The sequence below is a fragment of the Bison bison genome, unplaced genomic scaffold (assembly GCF_000754665.1).
Source record: "Bison bison bison isolate TAMUID 2011002044 unplaced genomic scaffold, Bison_UMD1.0 scf7180017846764, whole genome shotgun sequence".
Taxonomy (NCBI): Eukaryota; Metazoa; Chordata; class Mammalia; order Artiodactyla; family Bovidae; genus Bison; species Bison bison.
Window position 1 is genome coordinate 650 of NW_011477337.1, and position 10,771 is coordinate 11,420.

Consider the following 10,771-nt stretch of genomic DNA (forward strand, 5'->3'; position numbering starts at 1 on the left):
TCACTCACAGATCTTAGTAAGAAAAGCTCACTAGTTTTTGTTTTGGTAAAGAAAAATAACTATGCATAGATAAGGATAGATGAAATTTGTCATGTGACATGAATTGGAAATAAAATGTTTAGAATTATTATAAAAAATAATTTTACCAGGTCAAGAAGCTCTTTTTTTATGTCTCCACCTTTTATTTTTTACCCTTCAACATTTTGTTCTCGGGTCATCCTTGATTTCTAGATAACTAGTGTCATTTTACTTCTACTTTTCTTACTCTTCACTTTTAACCTTTCCAATCATTCAGGGATCTGTGAGCGAGAGAACTGGCAGAAGTCAAGACAATAAGGAGCAGGTGAGCCGCTGCCATGGCTTCAGGAATCCTGATGAACATACAGGAGGAGGTGACCTGCCCCATTTGCCTGGAGCTTCTGACAGAACCCCTGAGCCTTGACTGTGGCCACACCTTCTGTCAAGCCTGTATCACTGCAAACAACAAGGAATCCATAGTTGGCCAAGAGGGGAAGAGAAGCTGCCCTGTGTGCAGAGTTAGTTTTGAGCCTGGGAACCTGCGGCCTAACAGGCATGTGGCCAATATAGTGCAGAGGCTCCGAGAGGTTAAGGTGAGCCCAGAGGTGGAGCAAGAGAGAAATCTCTGTGCTCACCATGGAGAGAAACTCCAGCTCTTCTGTGAGCAGGATGGGAAGGTCATTTGTTGGCTTTGTGAGCGATCTCAGGAGCACCGAGGTCACAACACATTCCTCATGGAGGAAATTGCACCAGAGTACCAGGTAAGAGACCAGAATGGAGGAAAAAAACAGAGCAGGAAATGGTACTTGAGGGAAATCTCTACTTTGCATTGGACTTCAATTACCTGGCTACCAGGGACTTGAGGCCTGTGATCTCTTTTCTTCGTATGAGTACCTTCTGACATGTAAAGAAAATTTCTGTGCATTCCACCCAAGTATAAGCAAACAAATGGACTCTTAGGCAGAAGTAGACATTCATGTTCCTTGTGCTATTGCATGCACATCGGGGGCCATGAGAAACTCTCATTACCCTTTTGAACATGATAGGTAACTAGGACACTGGGTGGGTTGAGCTGTAAGTTTTTCTTTCTTACAGAATCAAGTTTCTTCCAGACCAAAGAGAACCAGTCTTCTCTTGGAGAAGGGGCAGTGACTCCTATGTCTTGAGTCTCAAAGAACACATTCAACATCAAGGTCTTCTTGTAGGTCACAGATTCTAGTCACTTTCACATTTTTTGTAAAGTCTATTCTCTTTGAAAATCAGCCTTATTTATCCACTATAGTGATGCTGAGAAAGCCCATATCTTGACACTGGTGTGATTCTTTTCTCACAGAAAAAGCTCCAATCATGTCTGCAGAGGCTGAAGGGGAAAAAACAGGAAGCTGAGGATTTGGAAATTAAAGTCAGTGAAGAGATGTCTACTTGGAAGGTATGAGGAGACACTTCCTGAGAAAGTTAGACAGGTATCTATGCAGGACCTTGGGTTGGTCACAAGGAGCTGCCTTTTTCTTTGTACCATGACAGTTAAGTCATTTGGCTCATCCTTTTCTTCAGTCTTCCCGTAATCGGTGTGGTATTAAAAAGTGACCATATCACAAATAAACATAAATACTGGAGAGGGAGTATTTATAGAGAGGGCCTCTCTGATGAGGATGGCTAGGGAATTTTATATTCCATTCTTATCAAGTTTATTAGTCTTCTCAGGGAGATATCTGACAATGGCTCATGGTTCTGTCTTCAGTGTTCAACTTTTTGGGAGAGGGTGGTGGGAGGGGGTCAGAAGTAATGGAGGGAGGCATGAGCATCCTGGACAGATGTGTGAAGGCTGGCCACACCCAGAGATCCCATTTGGCTCTGAGTTGCCCTCAACAGTGCAGACTTGGGACCATTATTTTGAAATATGGTGTAGAGAAAAAATATATATACAAAGTCAGCTACCCCCAGTATTGCTTTCCTCCTTCTATTTCACTCTCTTGTGGGCTTCCCTGATAGGTCAATTGGTGAAGAATCTGCCTGCAATGCAGGAGACCCCTGTTCAATTCCTGGGTTGGGAAGGTCCCCTGCAGAAGGGATAGGCTATCCACTCCAGTGTTCTTGGGTTTCCCTTATACTCAGCTGGTAAAGAATCCACCTGTAATGTAGGAGACCTGGGTTCAATCCCTAGGTTGGGAAGATCCCCTGGAGAAAGAAAAGGCTACCCACTTCAGTATTCTGGCCTAGAGAATTCCATGGACTGTTTAGTCCATGGGGTTGCAAAGAGTCAGACATGACTGAGAGACTTTCACTCCTGGTGGGAACTTCCCAAGCAGAATAGTTATTTTTCTGGCTCCCAGTCTCAGGCCAGTGGTCCAAGTACGTCTCTCTGTCTTTTTCTCATTCCTGAAGATTCAAATACAAAATGAGATACAAAATGTCCAGGGAAAGTTTACACAACTAAGACAATTCCTGGACAGTGAGGAGATGAAGGAACTGAGAAAGCTGAAGGATGAGTTGGGAGTTATTCTCAAAGAGCTGGCAGAATCTGAGAATGATCTGGTCCAAGAGAAGCTGTTGGTGAGCAATCTCATCTCAGATGTGGAGCGCCATTTGCAGGGATCAACAATGGAGCTGCTGCAGGTAAGACTTGGAAAGGAACCCCAGCATCTGAGGCATGAGAGAAATATGTTCCTGTGATCCTTCTGATGCCCTCGCGGAGGTTGCTTTGACCCTGCAATATACCTTCTCTGCATCTATTTCAGAGGTTCTAAGAATAACTGAATTATTTAATGTAGGAACAACAAGGGAAAGTTCTATTTTTATTGTTATCAAGCTCATTGCAAACATTTCACTGTCTAGAGAAGATTTATTGTGCTCAGTGATTTTCCATAAGCCCCTGTTTTCTGTGGTCCAGTGCTAAACATTTATCAAGTACCTTTTCATGATTCATATTATCACAGACAAATTCACTTCAGATTCCAAGAAGTTTTTTTTTCCTCAATGTGTTGAGATTCTCTACCTTTTTTCTGTTTTTGAAGACAGTTTATGAAGAAGTGTTACTTATCTTTAAATACTCCATATAATTTATCAGCATCGCCATTTCACTCTGGGTTTTTCTTATTGGAAAAGTTTATAATATACATATTTTTTTCTCTTTTTACTTGTATTAAGATTATTTAGATTTTTGCAATCCGTTAGTCCTTTATTGTATATTTTTGTAGGAATTTGTCTGTCCTAAGTTGTCTGGTTTCTAAACATAAAATTAGTTATAGTACTCAGAGCGAAGTCCCTTTTTGTATTCCAGATTTTGCTTTCATTTTTTTCCCTACTCCTTTTAGTTATTTTTGTCAATTATATTAATTTTTTTCAAAAGCATTGTTTCATTGATTTTGTTTATTTTGTCAATTTTCTTACGCATTTATTTCTGCTCTCACATTTATTGTTTTCTTTGTGTGTTTGTACACTTTTGCGTGTGCATGTGTAATGTGCATGTGTGTGCACTGTTTTTTAATAACTTATCTTTCTTAGTACATCACCGATTTGAGAGCATCTTAATAATATAAGCAGCAGTGTCTTAGTTTTTTTTCCATTCATTTTGATTTAGTGTTTGTTTTTATTCAGATAAACTTATTTTCCTATTTCCTATGCAATTTCTTATTGTTAAAAAGTAGATATTTGAAGGTGTGTTGTTAATTACTAATCCTTGGTGATTTTTGAATTTTACTTCTGCTGTAGATTTCAAATTTAATTCAATTGTAATCAGAATATATATTTTATTCCTTTAAACTTTTAAATTCACTGATGATTCTTTATGGCCTCAGATATTGTATGTCCAGAAAAATTTACATATGAAAAGATTGTATATTCTCCATTCATTGGGTGAAATGGTCTACAGATGTCAGGTCATGTTGGTAGATTGTATTGTCCATATATTCTATAACTGGGTGGTTTCCATATAAATTGTTCTCTCATTATTGAGAGTGATTTGAAATCTACAATTGCTATTGTTAAATTCTGCATTTTTCCTTTAATTTTGCTTGGTGAATTTTAAAGCTTTATTGTTAGGTGTATGCACATGTATAATTGGTTTACCTTTTTGATGTACTAAACCTTTTATCATTATAAAATTATCCTCTCATTCGTTCATAATTTTTGTTTTAAAGTCAATTTTTTTCTAATAATAATATAAAAACTTGAAATCATTAGAGCTTGCATGATCTATAGTTTTTCTCTTTTTACTTTTGCCTATTTGTATCTTTAAATCTAAAATACATCTCTTATAAGTGACAATCACTAATTCTTCCTTGTTATCTCATGCAACAATATCTAACTTTTTAATTGGGGTATTAAGATGATAGCTTTAATAGAAGTACTGATATAGCTATATTTAAACTTTACTATTTGCTTTCTATTTGGTTACTGTAGTTTTCATTCTTCTCTTTCTTCTTAACTAGCTTCTTCTGTGTTAAAGAAATATTCCTGGTATAAAATTTTAAGCTTTCCTATTTTCTAACCATATTTTAAAAAATTATTCCCCCCTGTGGTTGCTCTAGTGATTACACTGTTTCCTATCCTCCCATGATCTACTTCACACTAAAACTAACTTATTTTCAGTAAATATAGATTCTTCCTGTAACATTGCTTCATTTCTTTCCAGCAACAACACAATGATGATTTTACTATGGACACCTGATTCTGTGTAAACTAATCACTGCAGGCTTCTGAACTTTTGCTTACACTGGAAGGGAAAGTTCTCTTCTGGAGTTTATATCAGAAGATTCATCTTCTCTTTAAACTGAGAATAAAGTCAGTAGAGGTGGAATGAATAGAATTGGCAAAAGACACAAGCCAGCTTCTGATGACAAGTTTTGGGCTTAAGAATTAGACTTTGAATAAATTTGCAGTTGACCCCCCACCATCATCATTTATTTTTTCTCTACTTATTCTAATTTCACTTAATTTTTGTGATACACACAAAAGAGCTTTAACACAGAGAATTTTTATCAAAAACCACTGATTGCTCTTGTTTTTGTTGACATGGAGGAAATAAAGCTTCATGAAAAAGAGATCAGATAAAATGGTGCATATCTATACTAACTAATAAACTAATAATCTATGTGATGATTAAGAAGATTACATGGCTAAAAACTGTTAAGCCATGGACTAACCAGACTCAGTATAGACTACAGTACAGATAAATGCTTTAGTTTTTGAACAGTGACTGAATGCATATTGGTAACATGCTAAAAATGGGGTACAAGAGAGGAGACAATCTGGTTGATGAATAGTAAGTTACATATTAGACATCCTAAATTACTGATTCCTGTGGCTTATGTTTAACCGAATATATTAACAAGCATTTAAGAGACAAAGCTGAGTAAAACTAAGGCATTAGAAATCAACTGTACTTGTGTGTATGCTGGATTTAAGAGAGTATGAGATCACTTACAGTGTATAAAATGAGATGAGAGAGACCAAAGAACCACCTACAGTAATATATTTGTTTGCTTGTACTCTCAACAAGTGCAGTATAAATAGCTTGAGGAATTTTAGGATTATGAATTCATCTTTGCTGCTGCTGCTAAGTCACTTCAGTCGTGTCCAACTCTGTGAGACCCCATAGACGGCAGCCCAGGAGGCTCCCCCGTCCCTGGGATTCTCCAGGCAAGAAAACTGGAGTGGGTTGCCATTTCCTTTTCCAATGCATGAAAGTGAAAAGTGAAAGTGAAGTCGCTCAGTTGTGTCCGACTCTTCTCGACCCCAAGGACTGAAGCCCATCAGGCTCCTCCATCCATGGGATTTTCCAGGCAAGAGTACTGCAGTGGGGTGCCATCGCCTTCTCCGAAGCCTGGTTTAATGCTTGGCAAATAATAATACACCACTGTGCACTTTTGTTGAATAAATGGAAGAACTGTGAATTATTCACATCATTTCATGGGTCACCAAACTTACAAGCTTTTTGTCTTTCCCATAAATATGTCTCATCTCCAGATACTAGAAGTCTCCTTCATGCTTCTACAAGGGTCAAAGCCTTTTACCTTTGGGAAATCTGACAGCATCGCGTGTGTCTTCTGGAATGACTGGCTTCACTCTTGTCTCTACTTTTTGGCTCTCACATTGAGACCATTTTTATTCCCACAATCGATGGCTGATGGGGATGTGAATAAGCTTGGGAAGTGGGGAGACTTATTACTTTTTGACGCATGTTTTCTCTTTTCTCACTAGGATGCGAATGTTATCATAAAAAGGTATGTGTGGGAAACCAGAGATAGTCCATTCATGCTGTGAAAATAAAATAAACCCCTCACAGTTATCTGATAGCCAATTAGGATAAAACAATGCTCAAGGAAGAAAAATGGAGGATAGTCTTATTTTAAATTTCTATTCATACATCAGGGCTAGATTGTTTTATAAACATTGATAATGGACTGGATTCTATATTAAAGAATATTGATTGTGGGAAGTTGCAGAGTTTGGGTCAGTACCAGTATTAAGAATAAGGCATTACAGTATCAGATCCCCACAACTTCATAAAATTAATTCACACTCTGTGTCAATATGCAACTCAGCTTCCCATATTTAGTAGGTGCTTGACTTGTCATATGAAGGTTAAATCTTCTTTTCCTGCCAAACACCTAGAATTAGAGACAACTCCTTTATATTTTAGTTTCTGCTCCCAGAAGAGACAAAGTCCTTGTATGTTTTTCAGCTTAGGTTTCCAAAAACAGATTTGAATCTCAAGGGATATTTTGGCTCTGGAGCAAACTATTGATCAATCTTAGTCACATACTCTGAAACCAGAACAGAAAGGTAACATCATTGTGTCTGCATTTGCACACCTACATGGCAGCATCAAGATCTTTGCAAACACATGAAAGTCAGACTACTTTATTATTCATAATGTCTTCTTTTCCAAGGGTTTGTAATTATTCCTAGTGATTATGAAATCTCAGGGTATTCTGAGAGCCTCTCTATTGGACAGCACTCTTTGAAGATCTTGGGACTTTAGAGATTGTTCTCATACCTGGTATGTCTCAAATACCCAGGAGCCAGATTCTGCAACCTCACTTTCTGACTCCTTCCTGGAAACACATATCTGTGCAGGGAATGTTCCACAAACTATTTTTTTTAGATACCAAAGTTTTGTTTTGTTAAATCCATTGCTTCATATCATTTCATATGATCCCTAGGAGGTGGAGTGTGGTGGGTTAATGATTTCATTATAGAAGGAAGAAACTCCCCTTCTGACATTTTAAGCATCCAGGTCACACAGAGGGTACCTAGGAAGGGAGACATGAAAACGTTGTTTCTTGCTCCAAGATCAGGCATCCACTCTCTTCTTTCCCAAGGTCTCCAGGAAAGACAATTCAAGCCCATTAACAGGGTGAACATATAGCAAGCCAGTGGTTTAGAGGGGAAAAAAAAATCACATTTGTGAGCATCAAATTTGTCTTCCCTAGGAGTGAAACCTTGGCTCTGAAGAAGCCAAAATCTTTCCCCAAGGAACAGAGGAGAGTGTTTCGAGCTCCTGATCTGAAAGGGATACTGCGTGTGATTAATGGTGAGGAATGCTACCCAAGTGGGTGTAGGAGGGCCTCTTTGATAGAGGGAAAATGGGTAGGAGGTTCCAATTTCTATGTGTGGATGGAGACAGCAAAGCCCAGACACTATGTGCTAATGATGTGGTCATATTTATGGGGGGTGAACGGGGGCTTGGTTCATCCTGTCTTTCCCCAGTTCACTACCTCATCATGGCCATTCCCCTCATCTGGAAGAAAATAGATTTCAGGGCTGACTCTATTGCTTATATTTAATATTGTGGATTTTTTTTTCTCATTTCAGAGCTGACAGATGTGCAACGCTACTGGGGTAAGGAGACATCACAGTATAATCAAGCCACCTTGTTGTCATCATTTTTTAGAATTTTTCATTTTCTAGTAGGTCTCATGTTTTAAGATCCATGTTTTCCCTCCCAACACACACAAACATATTACTTTTCCAGTCAAGTCATTCTAAAGATCCCTTTCAAAATGTCACAAGAAAACTACATCATTACCCTAACCCAAGCCTATATTTTTCAACAGTTCAGGTGACCCTGAATTCTCCCAAGAGTGCAGATGTTGTCGTTTCTCCGGATCAGAGACAAGTGAGATATGCATTCAGTTACCAACGCTCTAATGCATATTGGAATGATAATTATGAAGATTTTGGTGTCCTGGGCTCCCCAGTTATCACATCAGGGAGACACTACTGGGAGGTAGACGTGTCAAAAAAACGTGCCTGGATCCTGGGTGTTTGTGGTGAAAAATGTGAAAATATCATGATAGTACCATCAAAACTTGGAAATTGTGGAAATGGAAATTATCCAAATGCTTTTTCAGTATATCAACCTAAAAATAGAAATTGTGGAAATTCTCAAAATGTTTATTCAAGATATCAACCTAAAAATGGCTATTGGGTCATAGGGTTAAAACGTGGTTCTGTATATAATGCCTTTGAGTCCTCCTTCTCAGGTCCTGTGATTTTACCCCTCTCCCTGAGTGTTTCTCCCCAGCGTGTTGGGGTTTTCCTAGACTATGAGGCTTGCACTGTCTTATTTCTCAATGTCACCAACCATGGGTTTCCCATTTATAAATTCTCTTCATGTTCCTTTCCTCAGAACATAGTTCCATATTTCAATCCTATGAACTGTGATGCCCCCATGACTCTGTGCTCACCAAGCTGTTGAGTCTTCTTACATAACTCACTCCTCTATAGTGCCTCTTACTGTAGGTGCGTCTGACACACCTGTGCTTATCTGCCACTTTCTTACCCTTTTTTCTTGCTGCCTCTCTTTTTTTTTCCATTTGAACATCCTTCATTCATTAGGAGGGTGAACAATTTTCCTTGTGTCATATTTTCCCCAATATCATGTATGTGTTAGAAAATCTTAATTATTTTTCCGTACTCCATGGTAAAATGATGGATGCCCCATAAAGAAAGAGCAGTATTGATGTAACACCTTTGCCAAATTTTACAATCTCATTTACTCTGCCACTGACTAAGAAAATGAAAGAAAGCTTTTCAAAAACATTTGTATATTAGACCTAGTATAGGAGTCCTTCACTAAAGAGTGAGTGCTGAGCTGTGTCTCAGTTTATCCATGATGCCCATGTTCATTAAGAAATTGAGGAAAAAATATCATACATGATATGTACTAAGAATGAAAGTTTTGTGTTCAGAGTGTCTAGGTTCAAGCCCTGTCTCTACATATTAGAAGTGTAAACTTAAATACCATATTTAAGTGATACATTTATTTTCTTAAAATAATCCTGTTATAAAATTGTACCATACACAAGATCATTGTGAAAAAATAAATGCAACTCAGTGTGAAGCATATAACTGTCTCAATAATATATATTTTATCTATTAATTACTTAACAAAGAACCTATGTCAGTGTCTCATTAAACAGATTTGTTCCTTCAGGAATACTATGGTTCTTTTCACTGAAGTCTCATTTTTCAGATCCTCAATTCCTTTGTGCTGCGTCAAGACTACTCTAGCTCTTCTTGCCATAGAAAAGTGTGTGTGTGTGTGTGTGTGTGTGTGATCACAGAATTTTATTATAATTCTTATGTTTCTACATAATAGCTCTTATCAAGTAAACTAAACTCTATGGAGTTCAGTTTCTCATTTAAAAAATCACCTGATTAATATTGTGAAAATTAAACAATACAACATTTGCAATAACTTCTGTAATTTCAAGCCCATAAGGGGAAGCCCAGTATAAATGTCTATTCCTTTTTGTTTCCTTCTCACTGTGATTGAAATAAATCAATTTCAGAATGCATATTACTTTATTTTCAACATTATTTCTTTGTTTTAAGAAACAGAATAAATTGATTGAAGAATTGCAATTTTTTCTCAATCTTACCTAATTGCTAAATAAATGTTTTTGGATAGCCACATTATCTCACATTTTAAACATTTTCTGTATTAATGTTATTTCACTGAAGTTGAATTTCACTTTGTGGTCTGTTTGAAAGTGCAAGTCACTCATTTATGTGTAACTCTTTGCGACCCCATGGACTATAGCCTGCCAGGCTCCTCTGATCATGGAATGAATACTGGAGTGGGTAGCCATGCCCTTCTCCAGGGGATCTTCTTGACTCAGGGATCAAACCCAGGTCTCCTGCATTGTAGGCTGATTCTTTTCTGTCTGAGCCACCAGAGAAACCCATGGTCTGTTTGTCCAGCTTTAAAAAATTCACAGTGATTACAGTCCCAGTGATACATTAGTACTCTAAAGTGTAGTCATGGGATCTCTTAACAGTGGTGCAGATAAATGTTTTCTGAGCCCTGGTCAGACTTTTGCATTGAGGTGAAAGTTTACAAGAAGGAAGAGAAAAGTCTGCTATCTTCCTTTAGTGAGATTAATGAAAGAATTATTTCTGAAATGAATATTCTTTAAGGGATTGATGGAATCCCCATGTCTTTTGGAATTTTTTCCCCAGTCATCCTCCAACCAAATCATAGTTCATTTTTTCTTTCTCAAGAAATAAAATGAATTATTTGTTTAAGCTATCACTGCTTTTATTCCCGTTTGTTCTCAGGAATTCTCAACTTTCTCATTTTAGGAAGACCTTTGATGAGAGAAAGGTTATCAAGGAGGACTTTTCCAGTGTTTCTCTTTGTGTGTGTGTGTGTGTTTGTATGCACACTCAATATCTTAGTACTGATTCTTGAAAACAGAAAAAAGTTGGGCTTTTAAATTTTCCCTTTGACCTCTGCCTTCCT

General features: G+C 37.6%; 1 protein-coding gene across 1 annotated transcript; it reads left to right on the forward strand.

The window, feature by feature from the left end:
- Positions 1 to 275: 275 nt before the first annotated feature.
- Positions 276 to 9,029, forward strand: LOC104989127 (tripartite motif-containing protein 5-like). The gene is made up of 7 exons (XM_010840697.1): positions 276 to 779; positions 1,352 to 1,447; positions 2,404 to 2,634; positions 6,220 to 6,242; positions 7,455 to 7,555; positions 7,837 to 7,863; positions 8,079 to 9,029. Exons 1-7 carry the CDS (start codon positions 357 to 359, stop codon positions 8,720 to 8,722), a joined length of 1,545 nt encoding a protein of 514 aa, XP_010838999.1. The 5' UTR covers positions 276 to 356; the 3' UTR covers positions 8,723 to 9,029.
- The last annotated feature ends 1,742 nt before the right edge of the window (positions 9,030 to 10,771 follow it).